Source organism: Hyperolius riggenbachi, chromosome 5, assembly GCF_040937935.1.
Source record: "Hyperolius riggenbachi isolate aHypRig1 chromosome 5, aHypRig1.pri, whole genome shotgun sequence".
NCBI classification, from domain to species: Eukaryota; Metazoa; Chordata; class Amphibia; order Anura; family Hyperoliidae; genus Hyperolius; species Hyperolius riggenbachi.
This window is the reverse complement of record NC_090650.1, coordinates 4,061,296-4,087,223: the sequence shown is the minus strand read 5'-3', so window position 1 is coordinate 4,087,223 and position 25,928 is coordinate 4,061,296. Positions and strand designations below refer to the sequence as shown.

The following is a 25,928-nucleotide window of genomic DNA, read 5'->3' as shown; positions in this document are numbered from 1 at the left end:
CTACAATGCAGACAAACGGCTGAGATCGGAAGAACGTTCACTAACGGACCAGTAATGATCGCTGCATGCTGTGGCCAAACTTTCTACTCAAATAATTCGTGGAAAGGACAGTTCTCAAGTGGCCGACCGTATCCTGGCCAACTCCAAATGTGATTGCCATGGCTACTGGTAGCTTCTCTTTACTAAGGACTTCCCTAAAGGTCAAATGTAAAAGAATCTGAACCGTTTTCAAGACTTTTGTATCGTACCTCAGCTTCCATGATCACAGCATAATGAATGGCAAACATGAGGAAAAAATGTATATGTATATACTCTCCTATAAACAGACACTCCACATCTGGCTGCTGTGGAGTGTCTGTTTATAGGAGAGTCTTCAGTAATGGCTGCACTTTGCTATATAATCCCACCCGGGGCACTATCTGCAAGGAGTTTGTATGTTCTCCTTGCATCTGTGTGGGTTTCCTCCGGGCACTCCAGTTTCCTCCCACATCCCAAAAAAATACAGATAATATTATTTGTCTTCCCCTAAATTGCCCCTAGACTACGATACAATCAATACATACATAGACATATGACTATGGTAGGGATTAGATTGGGAGCCCCTCTGAGGGACAGTTAGTGACAAGACTATATATACAATATATACTCTGTACAGTGCTGTGGAAGATGTCAGTGCTATATAAATACTAAATAATAATATAATGTGCCAACAACATGAACTCTGCTTAGTTACACAGCACTGACTTGTCGGTTTAGGCTTTCCGTGAATGGAGATTAAAGCAACCATAATGGCCCTCTGAGAAGTGCAGCAGTGCCTTCTGTTTTTGGAACCTGGTGGTCGTCCTTTGCACCCTCCACTGGATAAGCCCCTAACTATTCCCAATGGACTTTTCCTAACTTTTCTAGTGAAGGCTTCAATCTATCCTCTAGGAAGCCCCATCCATCATCTTTGGTGGAATCTTTGAGGGCTACTTTTATGCATCTACTAGGAACATCTTTCCTCATCTACCAGCAAGTATGTGATGACCGGTAATGAATGAGGAAAGCATCAGCCAATCCACAGCTGTGTCTTCCCATTCTCCGGACATGTCTCTACCTATCCATAACTAAGCATCTCCACCAGTTCCTCTCTTGACTAGTACACTATTATCTATTTACCAAATAAGACACCTTCTGCCATCTACTAAGCCTAGGGCTATAAAACATCAACTAATCTACTAGTACTGCCTCTTTCTATCCAAAATTTGACCTAACTACCATATTTAAGGCGTTATTCTCCTATAATCATAGTTACATAGTTATTTGAGTTGAGAAAAGACATACGTCCATCAAGTTCAACCAATAAATCAAGTTTAACCAATAATTCAGTAACGTGTACTCACTCGGGCACCATCTCTTCCAGAGTTGCCATGATCTCCTTGATTGCCAGCATCACCCTGTAGAGTAAGAATAAAATAATAATAAAGAAAAATAAATTATAGGTTGGCGTGGATAAGTGTTGGGCAAACATGAGATATAAGTTAGCGGTTAGCGGGGAGGGTAGAGTTAGGCATGGTTAAGAGGGTAAAGTCATGGACTAGCTTGCGTGGAAGGTTAGTGGTAGGCATGGCTCTGATTCTGAAGATAATGTTTTGGACAGGCATGGTTGGAGTGTTAGTGTTCCGAATGGATCAGAAGGTAAAGTCACGGACAAGCATGGTTGGAGGGTTAGTGTTAGGAATTGCTCAGAAGGTAAAGTCATGGACAGGCATGGTTGGAGGGTTAGTGTTAGGCATTGCTCAGAAGGTAAAGTCATGGACAGGCTTGGTTGGAGGGTTAGTGTTAGGCATGGTTCAGAAGGCAAAGTCATGGATGGGCTTGGTTGGAGGATTAGTGTTAGGCATGGCTCAGAAGGTGAAGATGAGGACAGGCTTAGTTGGATGGTTAGTGTAAAGTATTACTCAGAAGATAAATATGAGGACAGCGTTAGTTTGTAGGGTTAGTGCGAGGTATGGCTCAGAAGGAAAAGACAAGGACAGGCTTAGTTGGACGGTCAGTGGGAGGTATGACTCAGAAGGTAAAGTCATGGACAGGCTTGGTTGGAGAACTGAAGGTAGCCATGGATAAGAAGATAAAGATGAGGACAGGCTTAGTTGGATGGTCAGTGTGAGGTATGACTTAGAAGATAAAGTTGAGGACAGGCTTGGTTGGAGGGTTAGTGGTAGGGTAGTAAATGGCTTTAAGAATATAATTGTTGCATTTTGCCAACAACAAACATTAGGTAGCTCTGGACTGAGTTGAAGGCATCAGAGAGGGTGGTGAAATAATGAGGCTTCATGGTTTGGAAAAGTAGTTAGTATTCATTTATATACTGTAAGCGAAAGTAAATGAAAGGATGAGAAGTTGTCCTTTGTTGTATTTACCTTATCTCCTTTGGGTCCGGGAAGTCCAGCAGCTCCTCTCTCGCCAGGGGCGCCAGCAGGGCCAGAAGGTCCAAGAGCTCCGTTCAAACCAGCAAGACCAGGCTCACCCTAATGACGAGGAGTGTATATTGTATCATCACACAAGAGGAGAATATAGATTATACCGTACAGAATATGTCGGTCATCTCATCTTTTATAAGCAGTTATGGCCTCCAGCACTCCCTCCTTTTCACATTTAAATTTAAAAAATGTATCTGATTTAAAGGATAACTCCACGTGGCATTATCGACAACCAGTGACGAATACAAATCCCTCACCTATCCTACATTTCATCCACCCGAACACCTTCCACTCAGCTGTTGTACCCACCCCCACTCTTTGTGCCCTCTATCTCTGCTACCAGGGCCGGTTTTACCATAAGGCATGGTAGGCACATGCCTACAGGCGCCTAATGGTGGAAAGGAGGCTCATTCCCCTCAACAAGCACCTCCCTCCCTCCGTACCTATGCAGAGTCCTGATGAGAGTGTAAGTGAGATGTTACTCATCCTGCTCTTGACAATCCACTGCTGACCTTCAGTCAGGGGCACCTCTAGCTACTTAATTCTGAGGGTACTTCTGGCTACCTAATGCTAAGGGACACCTGTAGCTACCTATGCCAGGCAAGGGAAGTAAGGGAGAAGTGACAGTTAAGACAGCCAGCAAACTTGCGGTGCATTTTGGAGGGTTTGTAGGTCCATGGAGGGCGGAGTCTAAGGTGCCAGGACATCTGTGCCTATAGGCTCCAGTGATGTAAATCCGGCCTGCATGCATGGAGGGCGGAGTCTAGGGTGCCAGGGCATCTGTGCCTATAGGCTCCTGTGAGGTAAATCCAGGCCTGCATGCATGGAGGGCGGAGTCTAGGGTGCCAGGACATCTGTGCCTATAGGCTCCAGTGATGTAAATCCAGGCCTGCATGCATGGAGGGCGGAGTCTAGGGTGCCAGGGCATCTGTGCCTATAGGCTCCTGTGATGTAATTCTGGGCCTGTCTGCTACTATTGCCACTCTTCAAATTACACCCTTGCCCCCAGTGTCCTTACCTAACTCACTGTGTTCTTGACACCCGCCCATACTCGCCGATTCCTCTTACCTTTTGTCCATCTGTTCCGGGGGCACCAGTTGGACCACGAGCTCCCATAGCTCCAGAAGGTCCAGCTCCACCACTCTCACCAGGGGCACCACGTTCACCCTGCGATGAGGCACAAAAAAAGTAGGGACATGTCAATTTTAATCACTCACTTTTATCATCCGTGTGTATATTTTGTATTTTTTTGTTACATCTTCTACAATAAAATCATACTTACTCTTGGGCCAGCAACACCAGCAGGACCAAAGTCACCAGGAGCACCCTGCATGGAAGCACAAGAAGAACAATTAGCTTTCCATAGTTTCGGTACCAGACAAGTTCATGGATTCAGTGAAGTCCACCAAATGCAACAGGCCTAACCGATCATGCGGCACTTTTCTAGAGCTTCAGAAAAACTCTCTGCTCTACTGGCAAATCTAAAGGATGGAATACAGTAATAATCTGCAGTATCTTAAGTGGTCATTAGTGAAGTGAAGCACAATGCATCCTGTACCGTGCAGGTGCCGTGGTGTATCCGCAGGTGCCGTGGTGTATCTGCAGGTGCCGTGGTGTATCTGTATGTAATATGTCTGAAAATATTTATATCTCTGACCTCTGCCTCCTCCACCTCCCTGATTTGTAAAATACAACGTGGCTCAAATATCCGGTTTTGTTTAAAAAATAGTGGTCACGTGATCATTGCGCAATTTTCGAAAGCGCAGATTGAGTTTATTCAGTGGCGACATTATTGTAGCCGCCTATGTATGAGCGCCACAGCATTCGCTCCCTTGCGTGCATGTTCCAGGCGGGTTAGTGGAGGTGAGGACTAGTGTGTAATCTGAGGAACTGCAGAGGGAGAACGTCCTTGCGTTTCTGTGGACGAGGTATAGCCATCTCTGTAAGGGGGCGGGACTCAGGCCAGGGGGCGGGAACAGTATACATCCTTTCTTATGTGTGAGACGCTGGAACTTTCTAAATCAAAGATAACAATTGTGTGGTTTAATAATAATTACTTTGATTACTATTATTATTAGTGTTACGGTTATTTTGGGGTTTCTTGGTATATTGTACATCACAGGATCGCGCCTGAACGTTGTGTCTGAGGAAATGAAACAGGAGTGATCCCGACTGCTTATTTATGAAGTGATTTGGGGATCAGTCAGCACCGGATAAAGCGATAATAACACAAGTATAAATATACATAGAAAATCACTACTCACTCTTTCTCCGGGTTTGCCAACTTCTCCAGGGGGTCCTCCGGGGCCGGGGAGACCCTGCAGGGGAAAAGGACGGGTTACAACTCATAAACGGTACAGAAGGCAGCAAAGATGTCCACTAAGCCACCTACATAACGTATTCACATTTACATTGTAATCAATCATCTGTAATTATACATTAAGATTATCGATGGCAGCAAATCCAGCTGCCAAAAGAAAAACTCTCAAAATATATTCTCATAATTTAGGCTTTTATAAGTCACCAAACAACTTAGTAAATATATGTGAAAAACGTACATGGAACTAAGGCAGAGACTCTATAAAATACTAGATAGCACAGGGACAGGGTTCGACTTTGGTCTACACCAACTGTGCAATGCTGCAGTTTGCATATCCTCATGGCTTGGCAACAGTGGTTCTTATTGCTACAAACTGTGGCTGTGCGATGGGGCCTTAGGGTTAGGCACCGGTAGAGGGAGGTCTTAGGGTTGAGCATTGGTAGAGGAAGGTCTTGGGGTTGGGCATTGGTAGAGGAAGGTCTTAGGGTTAGGCACCGGTAGAGGGAGGTCTTAGTGTTGGGTATCGGTAGAGGAAGATCTTAGTGTTGGGTATCGGCAGAGGAAGACCTTAGGGTTAGCCATTGGTAGAGGAAGGTCTTAGGGTTAGACATCAGTAGAGGGAGGACTTAGGGTTAGGCATTGTGAAGACCTTCCATGCCATGTCTGTGGTCACATATCCTGGGTGGCAGGATGGGCAGAAGAAGTGAAGGCCTTCCATGTCATGTCTGTAGGCAGCATTGGTTGTGTTATTATGGCTACTCAGGCCTTCACCTTTATTTCCCACATTTCAGTGCAGTAGATAATTTAGAATACAGCTTACCTGGAAGCCTGGAGCACCTGAGGGACCTTGTTCTCCTCTCTCTCCTGCAGCACCCTAGAGGCCAAACAAAGAAAGAAATGTTAGTTTTTGCCCTTTGTTTCAGTTTTGTCTGAAATCTATTTATTGTCTAAATATGGTACAGGCAGCCATTTTGTTTGGACAACCATTTTTCTACTTTATATTATTCTAATGACTTTTCTCTGATAGTTTTAGTACTGGAGCTCCGATAAAAGCTAACAGTCAGTTCACCTCATCCTGGCCAACCCCCCCCCCCCCCCCCCATGTCCTAGCAATCCCCTGATAAAACCCCCCACCCCCAACAAAACACCTCAGCGTAAGAAAAAAATATATCTTCCACTCAGCAAGGTGATATGAGGCGTGGCCTACTCAAACAATGCAGATTTATATTAACCATTTGCGTGCTGAAAGCCACTAAACCTTGAATTCTGAGTTTCCATGCATGTTTCCACTTGAAACATTCTGATTCTGATTCTGAAACTGATGCCATTAAGCCCAGCAGCTTCTGATGTAGTGACTAGCTGCCAGCTAATGCACCAGAACCTGCTGGGCGTAAGTCACTCATGTTCCACGAAAGGTCAAACATTAATCTCATCTCTAATAGTCACCAACAATATTTACGTCATCACGTTGTCTCACAGGGTTAATATAATAAGCAGAAAATGTGTCGGTCATGTGACTCCTGGCCGGCTGGTCACTGGATACAAAATGGCTGCCTGAATTGTGTAACATCATCGATTACATTTGCACGGCAAAAACAAAAAAGAGACATTGGGGGCACTACTTACAGCAACACCTGGTGGTCCTCTGGCACCGTTGTTTCCGTCAGGTCCGGGAGCTCCCTGGAGGAAAAGAGTGAGAAAAATGAATTTACTGAGGATGGCGTTTAGTGAATAGCCTTTGTGTAATACAAGGATACTGACAGAACAATGGCCTTCATGAATGATAGTGAATTAAAGACCTAGACTTGGTCAGGACACCTCTAACAACATGGATTCCCCCGTGAGGATAAAGCTTTACTACACTGATTCTAGCTGCCAGTAGCCCTTCTACTGAAGCCCCACCCCTTATGATAATGAGCCATGACTGTCACAGGAGGATGTTCTGCTAAAAACCCAACCACTAACCCTATCACTAACCTTATGCTACCACTAACCCAACCAAGTCTAACCATAACATTAATCTAACTCAGCCTAGGGCTACTGTCAACCTCTAGGTTAAGTTAGCACTAGCTCATCACTCTTCAAAATCTCCTCATCACAAATATAACTAACTACACACACAATCAACATATGAGTTTGGGAACCTTTTGTAGCTTAACCATCCTAAATCTTTGATTGGTGTAAAGACAAAGAGCTAGTTAGGAGGCTGGGTCAGAAGTTGGCTCCTCAAAGTCATGGGCTCAGAAGTACTCGTTAGCACTACCTCTGCTAGCTTAATGTGGACATTGATTCTGAATCATTACATATTTCTAGCCTGACCATACACAAAGTAGAAAGCACAGAATAATGTATTCTGCATCTAAGTCAAGTTGGATAGGCTGCTTGATATGAAGTAGTGGAGGATGTTGTACTTACTCTGTTTCCAGAAGGTCCTTGGCCTCCCTTGTCTCCATTCTTGCCAGGCTCGCCCTATAAGGAGGAGGAACTGCTGTTAGATCTGACATTTCTTGCCTAAAGCACAGCACAGTAAACTTGGAGAGCTTGACTTACGTTGGGGCCTTTAGGTCCAGGGAATCCAATAGCACCCGGTTCACCTCTTGCTCCAGTGGGCCCAGCGGCACCGGCACGGCCTTCAATACCTTGGGGACCCTTGGAAATAACACAAAGCGATTTTATTCACAATGAAATGTTGTTTTAAGAGGCGTATTCCTAATTTCTCACAAAGAGCGAGGGACTGGTTCATAAAGACGTAAAAATCTGTTCACCAGAAAATTGGCATTATTTCTGCTGATATCATTTCTCACATCTCCAGACTAGTAATGGTGGCCCTTATGCAGGATCAGGAATTTCTGTAACATCTCCAATTTTTGCTACCATGGCTTAATGTTCCTACACTCTAGTGACCATCCCAGTATAACGTGTCAACACACTGACTGCCATCCTTTAATCGCCAGTTGGCATTTACCACTTTGACTGAGGCAAACACAGAAGAATGGGGCATATTTTGCACATCCCATCTATCAGTTTGCTGCAGATCACCACTTTAAGAAATGGTGCAACATGTGCACAGTGAGAGTCAATGGGTTGTGTGCTGTTACTTCTTCAAGTGATGATCAGTTCCTCTGTTCAAATGAATGGAACTCCTGATCATCGCTTTAGGGGACCCACTCCGCTTATTCTGATAATCTAGCTTTATAAATCAGATTTGGTAAAATTGAGAAGAGGAAAGATTCGCTCTGTTGTCAGATTGCTGCTCCATTATACAGAAACGCCTACAAGCTTATTGATTAGACCTATAATAATGTTTGATTTAAAGCCAGATGACAAAGCAAATCTATCTTGACCACTGGTCAGGCTTTCAACAGTTTTTGGAAATGTTTGCTCTAAATATCCCTACCATCAGTTTCTTCCTTATTTCGAGGACCATAAATGAATTATGGCAATAACTGATACATCCATTATTTCTAGAACAATTCTCCATTAAAACTGGAAGTTGGGGAATGGGCACTGGGCAGATGAAAGCTCATCCATTGCTTCCACAATGTGCATCTTTTATAAATGCCCACGAATCCGGAGGACCTTCACTCTAAGGAGAAGACCCTTTCCCAAGCACCCCTATTACTATTGCCTATTTGTGAACAGTGAAATGACCAACTTATGCCGGCCGTGAACCAACCACCATCACACTTTTTGAATAATGGCAAGCACAAGAGGAACTCTAAGGTCATGTGACCTCCACCTGACCAAAGTACTGCTCTCTGACTGCATTCAAATGATCCACAACTTGTATAAGAAACTTACAGCGGGTCCTTCTTTGCCAGCGGGACCAGTGTTACCAGAGGATCCGGGGAAACCCTGCATAAATCAAGAAAATAAGGAGTTAAAAATAAAGTTGACACACGGACAAATATAGTTAAACAGTATTTTTATTAATAAAAATTAAGGCTAAGCTATCTTTAAAGCCAAACTTTTTTGTACACTTCTTTTTGTAGTCTCATCTAGCACGGAACCATCCATTTTACTAATACAGACCCCCTAAGTTCCAGCAATGACATCAACTGGGATATTTCCTGCTTTAGGGCAGTTATCATTATTTTTCTGGTTGAACTTGACGGACGGTTGTCTCTTTTCAACAAACTATGCAACTCCAGTCTGGGTCTCCACCCTTTTCTGGAGGAGGGTCTCTTTGTCATCACATTAGCCCAACCTTTGGGTGTCACTTATGGGAGGAGTCTGCCGCTCATGCTAAGCAGCTCCTCCCTTCATGGCAGTTGGCATAACCGTCCACCACCAAGTCTATCAAACAAAGCATAACGACATGGTTTGATGCAGGAGGGGGAGGGGCTACGCAGGGTTTAAGGGTTGGCATATAGGATTTTGGGATGTGGCATAGTAGAGGGGCGGGGCTGATCAGAGCTGAAGCAGCTAGGAGAACCCATACTATCCAATTAAAAAGAGGCCACGTGATGACCTGTCAATAAAAAACCCATATAAGAGAGTAAATATAGTCGATGAGATGCAAATAATTCTGACCCACATGTAGATTTCATGCAAATGTTATACAGCATGGAACTAAGCCAGTCTAATGCATCCTTTGATGATTTCGGTTGGTCCAGCTCTATACTGCATACAAGTTTCATGCAAGCTGAAGCTATGAGCAAATCATTGCCCAACTCAACAGGTGAGTATGTGAGTAAATCAGGGAACATGACTTCAAGGCATGCTTTAAGAATGAAAACTCTTGTCTTTAAGACCCCCCTCCCCCTGTCACACACACACTGATGTTCAATACTAAACAGTACAGCTGCTGAGGTCTATAAGACCCCTCACCCCCCCAGTGATATATTATAGTATAGTATACTGTAATATATGGTAAGGTTGCAGAGGTCTTCTCCCCCTAGTGATATACAATAGTACAGTATACAGTACAGCTGCAGAGGTCTATAAGACTCCCCCTACTGACCAATATGGAGATTCAAGAACACCAGTTTCCAGAAGGGAGCCTTAGAAACAGACAGAGTCTATGATTGGCCAATATCAGTGGCCAATGAGGGACTCTGCTACCTTCCAATCAGAATGCACAATGCAATATGTGACATGTTTCATGGCATGAACTTACTCTTTGTCCGATAAGACCAGGCTCTCCATTGCGTCCAGCATCTCCATTAGGACCTCTGGCACCAGCAGGTCCAGCAGAACCACGAGCACCAGCAGGACCCTGCAGAACACAGAACGATGTTATATAAGTCACTTCATTCTATCGAGCGGCTAACATGAATAAACTTAACACCGTCCAATCAACTTACAATTCCACCAGCTCTACCATCAGGGCCAGGAAGACCGCGAGTTCCGGGAACGCCCTGAAATAGTCAACAGGATACAGTTGTTATCTACCATTTGGCAAACTCTCCAGAAACATCAAAGTAGGGTACTAGGCAACTTTTATATTTCGGTTATGGCTAGTGGCTAACTGGCTATTAGGCAATGTGTGTGTGTGTGTGTGTGTGTGTGTGTGTGATGTGTATAAGGTGCATGTATGGTGTGTGTGTGTGTGTGTGTGTGTGTGTGTGTGTGTGTGTGATGTGTATATGGTGTGTGTGTGTGTGTGTGTGTGTGTGTGTGTGTGTGTGTGTGCGTGCGTGCGTGCGTGCGTGTGTGTGTGTGTGTGATATCAAGTGTGACCACCATGACGCCTACCACCCATACCATCTGTGGTCACCAGGACTCCTCCCACCAATAAAAAATATGACTACCATGACTTCTCCGACCCATAACAAGTGTCACCACCATAACTCCTCCCACTCATAACAAGTGTAGCCACCATGACTCCTCCCACCCATAACAAGTGTGGCTACCATGACTCCTCCCACCCATAACAAGTGTAGCCACCATGACTCCTCCCACCCATAACAAATGTGGCTACCATGACTCCTCTCACCCATAACAAGTGTGGCTACCATGACTCCTCCCACCCATAACAAGTGTAGCCACCATGACTCCTCCCACCCATAACAAGTGTGGCTACCATGACTCCTCTGACCCATAGCAAGTGTGGACACCATGACTCCTCCCACCCATAACAAGTGTGGCCACCATGACTCCTCCCACCCATAACTAATGTGGACACCATGACTCCTCCCACCCATAACTAATGTGGACACCATGACTCCTCCCACCCATAACAAGTGTGGCCACCATGACTCCTCCCACCCATAACAAGTGTGGCCACCATGACTCCTCCCACCCATAACTAATGTGGACACCATGACTCCTCCCACCCATAACTAATGTGGACACCATGACTCCTCCAACCCATATCAAGTGTAGCCACCATGACTCCTCCCACCCATAACAAGTGTGGCCACCATGACTCCTCCCACCCATAACAAGTGTAGCTGCTCACAGCAATAGGATACGTACTCTAATTCCAGCATTGCCAGAAGGACCAGAAGATCCAGCCTCTCCATTGGGACCTCTCTTGCCTTCTTCACCAGAGGGACCAGCAGGACCAGTATTACCAACGATGCCCTAGAAACAAGTGCAGCATTTTCTGAGTCACAAGGAGATGTGTGGTTGCAGAATGGGATTGGCGCAATGATGATTGAGGATACTCACAGGTTCTCCCTTGGCTCCAGTGTCTCCTTTACCGCCAGCTACACCGGGGTCACCCTAAAGCAAATGAAGTATCATTAATAATACAGTACATAGCTGGAAAGGCAGACCTATGCCAAGCATTGAACGCTGCAAATATTGCAAACTTTAATGGTAAAATGTAAAAGCTAAAAAATCCAACAAGTGCCGGTGGATAAACGTAGGCTTGGTTTACACTAAGTCGGCGGCTCAGCACTTTGACAGGACAGGCAGATGATCCATAATGGATGGACTGAAGCCTAAAATGATTCTTATGTGGCCCGAATTAGAAGAATCTATTTGTGTTGTATACATTATTTGTCCAATACAGCTTCGTAATGGAAAATCCCAACCAATACAACGGCTCAGACAGCAGACTGCTTTCCGAGTCATCTAAAGAATGGAACACATCTGGTCTGGAGTGGATGCAGATCAGGAATGGACCCCAGTAGATCACACCTTAGCATGGTGGAAATAGTATCACTCTGACTGGATATGACATAGTGTGAATCAAGCTTGAGCAAAAAATTCCTGCTCAACTTAAGCCCATCATCTATAATCCCATCTGATGGCAGCACGGTGGCGTAGTGGTTAGCTCTCTCGCCTTGCAGCGCTGGGTCCCTGGTTCGAATCCCAGCCAGGGCACTATCTGCAAAGAGTTTGTATGTTCTCTCCGTGTCTGCGTGGGTTTCCTCCGGGCACTCCGGTTTCCTCCCACATTCCAAAAACATACAGATAAGTTAATTGGCTCCCCCTAAAATTGGCCCTAGACTACAGTACTTACACTACATAATATAGACATATGGCAATGGTAGGGATTAGATTGTGAGCTCCTTTGAGGGACAGTTAGTGACAAGATATATATATATACACTGTACAGCGCTGCGTAATATGTCGGCGCTATATAAATACTAAATAATAATAATAATAATAATGATCTGAGCCCCTAATATATAGTCCCAGTCCAATGAGAGTCAAACACCTATATTCCTTGTCCAATGACAGCTCAAGATCTATATTTCCTGTCCAATGAGAACATCATCTATATTTCCTGTCCAATGAGAGCTCAAGATCTATATTTCCTGTCCAATGAGAGCCCGGCATCTAAATTTCCTGTCCAATGAGAACATCATCTATATTGCCTGTCAAATGACAGCTCAAGATCTATATTCCCTGTCCAATGAGAGCCTGGCATCTATAGTCTCTGTCCAATGAGAGTTCAACATCTATATTCCCTGTCCAATGAGATCCCATAGTCTATATTCCGTGTCCAATGAGATCCTGTAATCTATATGTCCTGTCCCATCACGAGAAAGTTCTGTTTTCTAATTTGATCAGGTTGGGATGGTCGGAATGATCAAATTCCAAATCCAACATGATTCTAAATTTCACCTGGTAATTTCGAATTAGGAACAGAATTTCATGGAATTCTGCAGAAGCCAAATACTGCCAAGTTCACATAAGAGAAATTAGAATTAAGCACAACTCGGATGATCATTAGTACAGATCACGGAGATCCAGAAGAACGATCTTATCACTGGAGATCCTGAGAGATTTAGACAGAATCTAGTGGTCCTCCGGTACTCCGAGGAACCAGGAAAGGCTGTCTTGATTGTGATACTCACCACAAGGCCTCTTGCGCCAGATGGTCCAGAAGGTCCAGGGGGTCCAGGGATACCACGACCTCCGGGAAGGCCAGGAGCACCACCTGCACCAGCAAGACCCTGAAATAGCCAAATTTTGCAGGTTTAGTGGTGAATGGAGTCAGATACAAAAATAAAGTGAACACAGCAATGAAACCCCCTTCCACCAGAGTTGTAACTATGTAATAAAGATACTCACAGCTGCGCCTTTAGCTCCATTGACACCATTGTTACCGGGGTTTCCCTAAACAGAGACAAACAGAGGATTTAAGTCTTTGATTTTAAAACCTGGATGACTCTCATTTATTTGTACAGTCAAGGTGCTCCTTACAGGGGGTCCAGCAGGGCCGAGAGTGCCAGGGGGTCCAGGTTCGCCTCTTCCTCCAGCAGCGCCAGATGGGCCAGTGTTACCAGAACCTCCAACCTCACCCTGGTAGATCAAAAAAAGAGAGGGTGTTACAGCAAGCTTGACAGAAGACTCTACTGGACAGTCACATGATAAGCATTGAGTGGTGAAAGGAGTGGGACCATTATTCCAGAAAGCATAGGCCACAAACCATTTGTCCAACCATTAATCGCTCCATTCATCATACATACACTTGCCTATCCATCTACATCCCCAAATGCCCATCCATCCATCTACCCATCCACCCACCCATCCATCCATCTACCCACCCATCCATCTACCCACCCACCCACCCATCCATCCACCAAATTGTCCATTTATCATTCATACACTTACCTATCCATCTATATCCCACCTATCCATCCACCCACCTATCCATAAATTATCCGCCCACCAATCCATCCATTCACACACCCACCTATACATCCATCCTTCCCATCAATTTATCCATTTATCCATCCATTCTCCATTTGTCCGTCCACCAGAATTGGAGAGAGAAGAAAAAACGTTTTGGTTATTCACATAATTAGGGAGTCGGATATTTTTTGTGAAGCATAGATTGATGTAACACCACAAACAATGATGGCAAAGAGGCAGGTTGTCATTTTTGGGGTTCCTTGAGAGCAAAAAGTAAGTCTGTCAATTAGTCAAGTTACTTGACCCAGTGATAGAGATGAATATAGTGAAAGGAGAGGCTGCAATAGTCACCTCTCCCGCTGCAATCAATGCACAGACTGAAGTGCTTGATAGCAGACTTAGTGCTATGCTGAGTAAGCAGAGACATTGGCAATGTGCAATGTGCAGTGTCTCGCTCTATTCACTGGTCACAGTGGAGGATAACACAGCCAGTCATTTTTCTGACGACTGCACAAGGAAGATAGGGCTGCACTTTGAAGAGAAGGCTACACATGGAAGGGGAGGCTGCACATGGAAGGGGAGGCTGCACATGGTGGGCAGCACATGCAAGAGGGGTGCTGAGGAACAAGGGAACAGTAATTGAAAAAGAAGGGCTTGATGTATAAGGATGTTACACATGGAAGAGGGGGCTGCACATGAAAGAGGAGGCTGCACACGCAAGAGGAGGCTGCACATGGAAAAAGGGGCCACAAGACAGTTGGCCTTATAGAAGAAACAATAAAAATTCATCCTTACCTTGGCACCAGGAGCACCAGGGAGACCAGGAGCACCAGCAGAACCAATGGGGCCCTAGAATGCAAAAAAAAAAAAACATTCGATCAGTCAGACTTTTGAAGGTGTTTTTAAGAACAACTCAATCTAGGAGTGAAATGATATGGAAAATAATAAAATATTTTTACAAATAAAATAACTATCTCCCACGCACAAAGTGTCAGACCCTCTTTAATGTGAATCTTGAACATAGAACTACATTCTTACAGGCCTCGTTTTTCCTTTTTAATTTTGCAGAAACTTACGTTTTTGACAGAAACTTTTTCCTTAAGCATTTAAAATAATGTTCTATTAAATAAATGTCAAAAAGCTGTTCCTAAAATGAGGGTTTGAAAGGGTTACAAGGAACAGCAATGGGGTCTTACTCCACGCCTAAAGCGCCTGCTTTGTGAATACAGCTTCTGCCACACGCAGAGTAACAAAGAGATCTAAGATTATTTAGTCAATGAAACTTTAAATAAAAGTGAGTACTTACAGCGGGTCCGACTGGGCCAGAGCTGCCATCACTTCCACGGGGACCCTGGTGAAAAGTGAAATATAAGATTATTGAAGCAACTTTCAGACTGACTGGGTTCTGTGTTATAGTATTTCATTTTCAGATATTTTACAAACTTTGCTTGTGACTTACAGCTGAGCCGCCAGGTCCAACACGACCTCTCTCACCGGGGAGACCGCGAGCACCCTGGAAAATAATGCAGAACATGAATTATATAATAAATATCCATCGGCTGAAGATTCCTTATAAAATGTCCATGTGATTAATAAACATAAACGTGGGTTACTGCGACACAGTGCTCGGAAAACCAAACTACGTGATTTTGTGCATACATTCTAGGCTAGGACATCAATAGATACAGGTGGGAGGGGCAGCACAAGCCCCACCCAGCTAAGTATTATCTCGAGTTATGTCCACCTGAAGGGCGGGCTGAACTAGAGTTCTGCTTCTTCCTAGCTGCTCCTCCACTCCTGGCTAATTAAGATAATGGGCTGGGGTACAATTCTAAAAGCAGATCTCTGACACAATGGAAGCCAGAATAGCTGATCGCTAAAATGTTGTTTGTTTGTTTTCTGTACTAGGGTACAGAGAACTATTGACGATCGTGGACACAGGTGACAGCCATGACCAACCAGCAATGTCAAGCCAGTTTTAGCAGCCAGGCCACATAGCCACAAGCAAGGCTGACTGGCAAGGCTGGAAGCCCGGTTTTGTACTCCAGCACACACCATGGGCAGACACGCGGGTGCTGCTCAATATTATGATAATATTACAGAATATAGTTGGTCATGCATGCTGATATGTATCATTGTTCTGTGTTATTAATCTCCTTGCCGGTTATCCCGAACTGATTTCTAGATCCCAGAAAGCTTGTGCTAACATCTGGAAATATGCCTGAAGAAGGGGACTAGATCCCAGAAAGCTTGTGCTAACATCTGGAAATATGCCTGAAGAAGGGGACTAGATCCCAGAAAGCTTGTGCTAACATCTGGAAATATGCCTGAAGAAGGGGACTAGATCCCAGAAAACTTGCATTATTTAACTTTATCAGTTAGCCATTAAAAGGTATTACTTTTACAAGACTTTGGTTTTTTTCTATCTACTAAGAGATAAACGTTATCGGGAGATACTTACAGACTGGCCTGGAGAACCGTTTTCACCATTAGCACCATTTTCACCCTGGAAGACACAAGCAGTGGTGTAAACATATACGTTGCTTCAAAATACAACTGAAACGCACCAGTCATTTTGTGTCGCAGTAACGTCTGTGGAGTTGGATTTCATATGTCATTTTATGTCATTTTTTATTAAGCGTTGCTTTACCAGAAATTCCACAATGAGACAAAAATGTGTTGCTGGTAATCGGAAATCTACCACCACTTACGTGTACTGATAAAGGGGTCCTTTGGACCTCTTACTAGTTCTTTTGGGGAACCTGAATTTTCAGACAAAAGTTCTTGATGATGGGACACATCCTGACATCTCTGGCCTATAATTACTTTACCTCACTGTAAGAACCATCACTGAGGCTAGAGTAGTGATGTATAGCTCACCTGATGAATGGATAGCTCACCTGATGAATGGACAGCTCACCGAATGGACAGCTCACCTGATGAACAGATAGCTCACCTGATGAACTGATAGCTCACCTGATAGCTCACCTGATGAACAGATAGCTCACCTGATGAACTGATAGCTCACCTGATGAACGGATAGCTCACTTGATGAATGGATAGCTCACCTGATGAACAGATAGCTCACCTGATGAACAGATAGCTCACCTGATGAATGGATAGCTCACCTGATGAACAGATAGCTCACCAGTGGACTGGCAGATGGTTGCTTGCTGAGGGACATCTCCAGCATGTGGCCACCATGACCTCTCCCACCTATAACATGCGTGGACACTATGAAACTTAGCACTCATAACACATGTGGGCACCGTGACACCCCCACCCATAACACATGTGGGCACTATGACTCCTTCCACCTACAACCTCTTAAGCTGTGGGAGGAGCCTGATCTGGCTTTTCCCTTTCCCCGATCTGGAGCACTCAGGTAGGTGGAGTAAAAGAGCTGCCCACACATTGGTCATCAAAGACTCCCGGACACACCCACTGATCTTATCTGAAGGAGCTTTGGAAACAGGCACACAGCCCGTGTAACCAACATTTTGGGATTTGGAAAAAAGCAATTTATTTCAGCAGATGCCTAATTTGTGGGGAAGCTGATGAGCGTTTGCAATTTGATTAGTTGTCTTCTAAAGGGAGGTCCTTTGATTGAGCTGGTCAGAAAATGTCAGGCCAGTTGGTGTTGTTCTGTCTGCTGTAGAGCAGAGGACACAATGCAGTTACCTTCACACCAGATGCACCCTGGGTTCCCTTCTGACCATCGGTACCAGTGTGTCCCTGAAAGAGAGGAAAACGTAAGATCACAATTACTATTGCAATAAAAACATATTACCAAACACATCCTGAGATATCGATCAGCTTATAGCGGGCAGAAACCTTCTCTCAACATAGCTTTCTCTTCATTTGGTTATAAAAAAGGGATCATATTATTATTATATCTTAAACTGGACATTTTTATATCTTAAACTGGATCAAATAAAGTTTATTGTATTTACTAATAATTAACTCATTTGTTTGATAGACTTCAGTTTGTAAATCCAGTTAAGAAATGTACTTTAGTTTTGGATAGACTGGGTAATGATTTCATCCTGTGTAAATATGTTTTTTTAATTTCTGGCAGTGACCTTGTGACAGGAAGTGATGTCATCTCCCCATCTGAAGCACAGAAAGTAATAAAACACTGTCACAGGAAGTGATTTACTCCTCCCCAAGGAGGGCACAGACAAGAATAAAACCCAGTACATGGTGCTTTTAGCCCTTTTTCTACTGTTCCCAAAACTTTCAGCTGAAATGTGACTTTAGCATCTAATGAACTTTATTCTGGAACAGTGTAAAACTTACTCTAATTCCTTTGAATCCGGGGAGTCCGGGAGTTCCGGGGAAGCCGCGAGAGCCCTAGAATAGAGGAGAAGAGTCTCGTCAGTCAACAATCATGAATAAAAGAGTCTAATCTTCAGAGTAATGACGGTTACGGGGAATTGACATGTCCGTACCTGTGGGCCAACAGGTCCTCTCTCTCCAGGTCGTCCAGATTTGCCAGGGTGTCCCTGAAAATGAAGACAGAGGCGTCAGTTCTTGTAACAATGACCATAGGGAATATGGATAGTTTGGATATTGTACAATGATTCAGCTCAAACCATAGAATGCAAGGAGGATGAGCACACTACATAATGATGTCATGGCATCTACATTGGTGACATCACTACTCAGTCGTTGTTATGACATCATCACTATTACATGCCCCTTGAGCTGAAAATATGTTCCTCGTGGGCGTGTTGATCTATTTAGCTTTATTGAGCTTTTTGGGTCTGTTGGGTCAATAGTGTCAGAAGGTTGGGCCATACTGGCCGTCTGACTGATTCTTGACGTGTAACCCATGTGAGAAGATCAGCTTGAAATCAGATCAGGCCAACAAATTCAGTTGAGTTTATGGATAATTGTGAGTTGTTAGCATGAGCCTACATCGCCTGCAAAGAAAGTCTTCCCATGTAGAGATGACTGAAAGCCTGTAGAGGAATAAGCTGGGATTTTATATATATAAAATCTTTGGTTGGCTGGAAAATTAGGTTCCCCCACCCCCCCCCCCCCCAACCAGGAGGCACCACATGAGGCTTGTAAGATAGAAGATTTTCATTTTGTGTCATGGTTTGCAGCTACTTCCTACTTTCATGGACACAGGAGATACAGAACGTGACTTCCACTGCTGTTCTCTTGGTTTCCATGGTATAAAAGTCAACTGTGAGCCAAGCAAAGTAAGATTATCCAACACAGAAGAAGGAAGACAACAGGGAGCCTGTCCCTGCGTGGTATGTTCCAAAAAGAAGGGTGGTATAATGAGGACTATGGTCACTCTCATGGGATCATGGTTGCCAACCACTACAAGCCCATGGGGGAAGTTTTATTTGGCTACTGCTCCAATGAGGATGTGGCCACTCTCTTGGAACCCTTGAGAAGGTAGGAGCCCTCAGTAGCCCTCTCTATGGCTTACAACCGAGATATGGAAAATGGGGTGTTGCATACAATAGAAATAAAAAGTATAGAAGAGTGAAAGGAGATAAATGTACCTCCTAAAAAATAAGATACAAACATGTTTGCGACAAAAGAAAATAGCCTTATTTCCACAACATGGTTGTCTGTTGATTTTGCTAAAAAGACTTGAGCACCCAATTCGTTTTGGAAAAACAATGAACTTTTCACCGGAGAAAGTGATTTCTTCCTGGCCACACATCAGTGACTGTTCTGGAAGTACGCTATCTCCTTTCAAGGTGTTATTCCTTTTAAGTTTCCCTTGACCCCCTTACATGGTATTATCACAAAGGTTTTTTTTAAGCACATCAAAACTGTATAAACATTCTGATTGGTGGAAAACTGCAGGAGGCCCAGACCACCAGACCACCAGTCATTTGGTTGCCAAAATGTTCAGTCTTTGGACAAATGCTTAGGTTTCCTCAGTAAAAGAGGCATTAGATTTCATTGACATTAGGTCATGAGTAATCAGGGTCTCATCCACAGTAACCAATCAGATATCATCATTGCTCTAGTAAGTTCAGAAGGAAAATGTGTAATATCTAAATAGAACACATAATGCTGCTTGGCTTCTTTTCATGTTGTGTTATGTGTCACTTCGTGTTTTGGAAGCATTAAAGCTGAATTCTACTCACATCTTCACCGGGTTTTCCTGAAGCACCACCAGGTCCTCTTGATCCTACAGGGCCCTAAAATATGTATAAAATGTATGATTAGCAATGCAGCCTTCATTATATCGTTACAGAGAGATTGAGTAGGATAATAAGTGGGGTTCTTACAGTTTGTCCAGGTTCGCCGGGCTCTCCGGGAAGTCCTTGGAAGCCTTGAGATCCCTACGAGAGAGAGAAGGTGTGACTTCATACACAGCCGGTGAAACCAATCACATTTACTGCTTGTTATCAAGTTCTACATTGTTGTAACTTGTACTTTATTCCCTAAAGGTTCATCCACACATTCAACTTAATGCACAAAGAACCGCATAACATGACCAACCACACAGCAAGTTGCTTACATGACAAGTACGTTCACACGCCAACCAACTGAACATCCAACTCACTTAAATACCATGCGTGCTAAATGACAAACTACACAACATGTCTGCGTTCAGTAACAACAAAGTTCTTCAAACGACTTGTACACACGTTCCAACTTGCATTATAGTTGGGCAGATCGATCCTCCGGTTGGATCTGGCAAACAACCTGTTATCAGCTGATCGTCTTGTTGTTTGCCAGCCGTACACACGCCCGACTTATCTTCCAACAGACCAAGTTTGGAAGATAGCTGGACAGAATGCTGGTATGTGTGTATGAGCCGTAAGACACCTGATGCAGATAATTCCTGGTGGGTGTGGCTTGTAGCAGATAATTCCTGGTGGGTGTGGCTTGTAGCAGATAATTCCTGGTGGGTGTGGCTTGTAGCGCCTTTGCATCATCTAACAGTCACCCAATCATACTTTCAACTATGGGAATGCAATAATAGACACCGCACTAATGATGGAACGCATGGCGGTGCTGATACGGTGTCTATTCCCGATGCTCACCATCGCCATTGCTAGCATAAATCGAGCCTAATTTCTGTACCAATCCATGCGAACATCATGCTTTCCTCTTCCTCTTTCCTTATTCCAAATGCATTTATTATTTTACGTGAACAGTTAGTTGATATTGTAAATATTTATCCTATTTCGAGTAAAATACTTACAGGAGATCCGGGTGGTCCAGGGGGTCCTCTTGGTCCCATGATACCCTATAAAAGATAATACGGGTTATGTATGAAGCTACACAAACGAGGTGCAATGTTACAGCACATGTATGATAACAATTAGTTCCCTGACATGAGAATATACAGGGTCGGGTGTCCTCCACGACTATAAATGCCATGAATACGGGTAACAGTGTGTGGGCTGCACTGTACATAAATAGACTAGCGAGTGGAGATTGGCAGAGGAAGGGTGACATGTGAGCCTAGCTGATGTGATGATTGGGTCTACAATGGAAGTTCTGTCCCATTATTTCTGCTTCCAGCCTAGCTTGGAATGCTTCCTCTGCTAGTTCCTTGTTGGTTCCATTTGGCTTCTATTTAGATTGCAGTATTGGGCCTCCTGAATTTTGGTACTCAGAAATTGTAACCAATCCTTTCCATACTGCAGGACAGTATGTGGCAGTTAGACACCGGAGGAGCAGTTTTATCAGTTGTTCCTTCAGACTTTTCTTACAACAACCTCTAAAACGAAACTGCCAATAAAACATCAGCTTTCAGGATTTTGTCTGACACGAGTTGCTTAAAGGTGTTTTCTAACTGGTCCAATAAGGTGATAGACGCACCTCGCCCTCTGCTCTGTCATTCGATAACTCCAGTGATGGGGCTATAAGCCTTACAGACGCATCATGAGGTCATCTAAGCCTTACAGCCACATCATGAGGTCATCTAAGCCTTACAGACGCATCATGAGGTCATCTAAGCCTTACAGACGCATCATGAGGTCATCTAAGCCTTACAGACACATCATGAGGTCATCTAAGCCTTACAGACGCATCATGAGGTAATCTAAGCCTTACAGCCGCATCATGAGGTCATCTAAGCCTTACAGACGCATCATGAGGTCATCTAAGCCTTACAGACGCATCATGAGGTCATCTAAGCCTTACAGACGCATCATGAGGTCATCTAAGCCTTACAGACACATCATGAGGTCATCTAAGCCTTACAGCCACATCATGAGGTCATCTAAGCCTTACAGCCACATCATGAGGTCATCTAAGCCTTACAGACGCATCATGAGGTCATCTAAGCCTTACAGACGCATCATGAGGTCATCTAAGTGTCCTAAGTGGTCATTAGCGCTCTTCTATGTGTCCTGGAGAGTCAGAAGGATTCCTCCAGCAGGAGAAGTCATGGGGGAGCCCAGACCTGATTGGCTCAGGTTCTCCATGTGTACTCCTCTGATTGGCTGGGTGTTATCACTGACCGGAAGTGCACCCGACTGGCCAAGCTCTGAGGTGCATACAATCTGCATATCTTTAGCATCTCATTAACTATTTGGCCATTTCTACTCACCACCCAGTGAGCAAAAAACTAAAAAAAAAAAAAATAGAGAAAAGGAAGCTCTGAGTTCCTTTTTTGCTTTGTAGGTGCTAAACGGTTATTTTATTCATGATAAGAAAGTCAAGGTGAGATAACCAATGAGGCACGTTTTATGCCTCAGGGCCAGAGGCCAGTGGGTGGAGCTGTAGTCGCACTAGTGTCAGATTACACACATCAACTGTGGGCGGGGCTGGCTTTATAGCTATTGTCACACTAGTGTCAGATTACACACATCAGCTGTGGGCAGGGCAGGTTATATAAATGGCTCCTCCCCTGAGTGCTGATTATGTCACACTGGTGTCAGATTACACACATCAGCTGTGGGCAGGGCCGGGTTATATAAATGGCTCCTCCCCTGAGTGCTGATTATGTCACACTGGTGTCAGATTACACACATCAGCTGTGGGCAGGGCCGGGTTATATAAATGGCTCCTCCCCCGAGCACTGATTATGGCGCTTCTGTATTCGCTTCACTCACCTGGGCACCGGGTTCTGCAGCTTTGGAAGGGTCATATTGAGCAGCAAAATTCTGCAAAGAGGAAAGAAAAACACAAAATCAATGATGAGGAATAACCACCAACAATGAGAGGCATATAAATCCATTTATTTTCTTTATAACTGATGATTACGGTGAAGTCGGTGGTTTTGGTGCCGCGCGGCGTCTGAGTTGGATGCGGCTATAGCAGTAATGCGATGGTCCGCGGCCCCTGCACAAGTATTGTGGCGTCCCGGCGTTTGCCAGACCCCAAATTACTCCTCCCTCCGAGTTGCTATGACTCGGAGGGGGAACAGTATTTAACACCGCCGGGAATTTGAGCGGCAGCAGGGAGAGCCGTCATTTGGCACACACTGCACCCAGCTTACTGGTGGCGTACATATACGTAGCATTATGGCACCAACAAGTTCTGTGATGCTGTACTAGCACAGAGCAAATAATACAATCGAATGCCAGGGATACACATATAATGCACAGATATACGGCACAATACGGTACATAGAAACGGGACAGCAAAGAAAATACAACAAACCAGGTACAATAGGGGACAGAGCTCTGCCAATACAGGCTATACAGGGAACAATGGGTAAGGGGAAAAATCTCTGCCCATACAGGCTATACAGGGGACAATGGCTTAGGAGACAGAGCCCCACCCATACAGGCTATTCAAAGGACAATGGCATAGGGGAGAAATCTCCGCCCATACAGGCTGTATAGGGGACAATGGCTTAGGAGACAGAGCTCCACCCATACAGACTATACAGGGAACAATGGCTTAGGAGACAGAGCCCCACCCATACAGGCTATACAAAGGACAATGGCTTAGGAGACAGAGCCCCACCCATACAGGCTATACAGGGGACAATGGCTTAGGAGACAGAGCTCCACCCATACAGACTATACAGGGGACAATGGCTAAAGGCCCATACACACGTCGGATTTGCGCGAACGACGGGTCGTTTGAACGTTCCGTCGTTCGCACGTTTCCGCATGAAATCCGGCGTGTGTACAGACTATCGTTCGGGAGATAAGACTGGTTACCAACGATCCGCCGGGCGGATCGCTGGTAACCAGTCTTATCTCCCGAACTATAGTCTGTACACACGCCGGATTTCATGCGGAAACGTGCGAACGACGGAACGTTCAAACGACCCGTCGTTCGCGCAAATCCGACGTGTGTATGGGCCTTTAGGAGACAGAGCCCCACCCATACAGACTATACAAAGGACAATGGCATAGGGGAGAACTCTCCGCCCATACAGGCTGTACAGGGGACAATGGCTTAGGAGACAGAGCCCCACCCATACAGGCTATACAGGGGACTATGGCATAGAGGAGAAAGCTCCGCCCATACAAGCTGTACAGGGAAGGATGGCTTAGCGGAGAGAGCTCTGCCCATACAGGCTATACAGGGGACAATGGCTTAGGAGACAGAGCCCCACCCATACAGGCTGGACAGGGGACAATGGCTTAGGAGACAGAGCACCACACATACAGGCTATACAAAGGACAATGGCATAGGGGAGAAAGCTCCGCCCATACAAGTTGTACAGGGAAGGATGGCTTAGCGGAGAGAGCTCTGCCCATACAGGCATAGAAAGCCTCCCTTAGCATTTTACCTTGTACAGTAACAAAAGTGATCAGTAGTGATTTAACAGGAAGTTGGAATCCCCCACACACATCAGATTGCCACCAATCTTGGATGATTGGATCATGCAACTATCCTTCAATGGCTGTACATAGTTGGAGTATAGATCTGTGAGGACAGGAAATCACAGGAACCAATACAGAATGCAGGCCTGGGCCTCTCTCTATCTGACAACCTTGAGGTGGCATCTCAGGCATTATTGGGGTCCGTTGTCCGCTGCCCCCCCCCCCCCATGTACAGAAATATGTTCGTCAAAATGCCCATTTCACACAAATGAAACTATTGCCATAATTTGATTAGTTGAGTTCTGCGACTGTTAGTAGAAAATAAAAGGACAGGAGAGGAAGGCTGAACATATAGGAGAGTTGTGCTTACTCCGCCGAGTCCAGGGGGGCCAGGGGGGCCGGGTAATCCGGGGAGTCCATCATCACCATCTCTGCCTGGTCTTCCTGGGGGACCCTGAAAACACAACATACAGATAATGGACAACAGAACCACACTGCTGCCTACATCAACCAATCGGGGTTCAGTCTGCGGAGAGCTGCTAGCTGATTGGTTATTCCAAGGATGGGGCGGGGCTGCGACCGGTCAACACCGCGGTCTGAAGAGCCAACCTGGAACCAACCCGCTTCCCAAAACCCTCCTATTTATACAGATAAGATGTTATATGTATACTAATATTAGGAATGAACAATGACATGCAAATATTTCAGAGTTCATGCAGATTTATGCACATTTTTATGCAATATTATACAGCTTGAAAATGGATCAATTAAGCTCCACCCAGGTTTAAATTAATTGGTCTATTTTCAAACTGCATATATTTGTAATTTGTATACAAATTTGCATAAATCTGCATGAACTTGGAAGTGTTTGCACCTTATTGATCATCCGTACTGATAAGCTATTCCATTCTGCTGCTGTAACAGGAAATGGCTCTAGCAGCCATAGCTGCTGTAACAGGAAATGGCTCTAGTAGCCATAGCTGCTGTAACAGGAAATGGCTCTAGTAGCCATAGCTGCTGTAACAGGAAATGGCTCTAGTAGCCATAGCTGCTGTAACAGGAAATGGCTCTAGTAGCCATAACTGCTGTAACAGGAAATGGCTCTAGCCATAGCTGCTGTAACAGGAAATGGCTCTAGTAGCCATAACTGCTGTAACAGGAAATGGCTCTAGTAGCCATAGCTGCTGTAACAGGAAATGGCTCTAGTAGCCATAACTGCTGTAACAGGAAATGGCTCTAGCCATAGCTGCTGTAACAGGAAATGGCTCTAGTAGCCATAGCTGCTGTAACAGGAAATGGCTCTAGTAGCCATAGCTGCTGTAACAGGAAATGGCTCTAGCCATAGCTGCTGTAACAGGAAATGGCTCTAGCGATAGCAGAATTTTCACACTT

The 25,928-nt window shown here is 44.7% G+C and overlaps 1 protein-coding gene across 1 annotated transcript in view; it reads right to left on the bottom strand.

Moving 5' to 3' along the window:
- Positions 1–25,928, bottom strand: part of COL1A2 (collagen type I alpha 2 chain) — a 63,016-nt gene that overhangs the window by 16,783 nt on the left and 20,305 nt on the right. The window contains exons 3-31 of the mRNA XM_068236468.1: positions 24,907–24,990; positions 22,866–22,916; positions 21,005–21,049; positions 20,082–20,135; positions 19,938–19,991; positions 18,270–18,323; positions 18,118–18,171; positions 17,500–17,553; positions 16,280–16,324; positions 15,278–15,331; positions 15,125–15,169; positions 14,614–14,667; positions 13,387–13,485; positions 13,255–13,299; positions 13,038–13,136; positions 11,398–11,451; positions 11,203–11,310; positions 10,089–10,142; positions 9,902–10,000; positions 8,584–8,637; positions 7,333–7,431; positions 7,198–7,251; positions 6,409–6,462; positions 5,603–5,656; positions 4,727–4,780; positions 3,745–3,789; positions 3,531–3,629; positions 2,403–2,510; positions 1,383–1,436 (exon numbers count right to left, since the gene is read on the bottom strand). Coding sequence (XP_068092569.1) covers positions 1,383–1,436; positions 2,403–2,510; positions 3,531–3,629; positions 3,745–3,789; positions 4,727–4,780; positions 5,603–5,656; positions 6,409–6,462; positions 7,198–7,251; positions 7,333–7,431; positions 8,584–8,637; positions 9,902–10,000; positions 10,089–10,142; positions 11,203–11,310; positions 11,398–11,451; positions 13,038–13,136; positions 13,255–13,299; positions 13,387–13,485; positions 14,614–14,667; positions 15,125–15,169; positions 15,278–15,331; positions 16,280–16,324; positions 17,500–17,553; positions 18,118–18,171; positions 18,270–18,323; positions 19,938–19,991; positions 20,082–20,135; positions 21,005–21,049; positions 22,866–22,916; positions 24,907–24,990 — 1,881 coding nt within the window. The remainder of the gene's footprint in view (positions 1–1,382; positions 1,437–2,402; positions 2,511–3,530; positions 3,630–3,744; positions 3,790–4,726; positions 4,781–5,602; positions 5,657–6,408; positions 6,463–7,197; positions 7,252–7,332; positions 7,432–8,583; positions 8,638–9,901; positions 10,001–10,088; positions 10,143–11,202; positions 11,311–11,397; positions 11,452–13,037; positions 13,137–13,254; positions 13,300–13,386; positions 13,486–14,613; positions 14,668–15,124; positions 15,170–15,277; positions 15,332–16,279; positions 16,325–17,499; positions 17,554–18,117; positions 18,172–18,269; positions 18,324–19,937; positions 19,992–20,081; positions 20,136–21,004; positions 21,050–22,865; positions 22,917–24,906; positions 24,991–25,928) is intronic.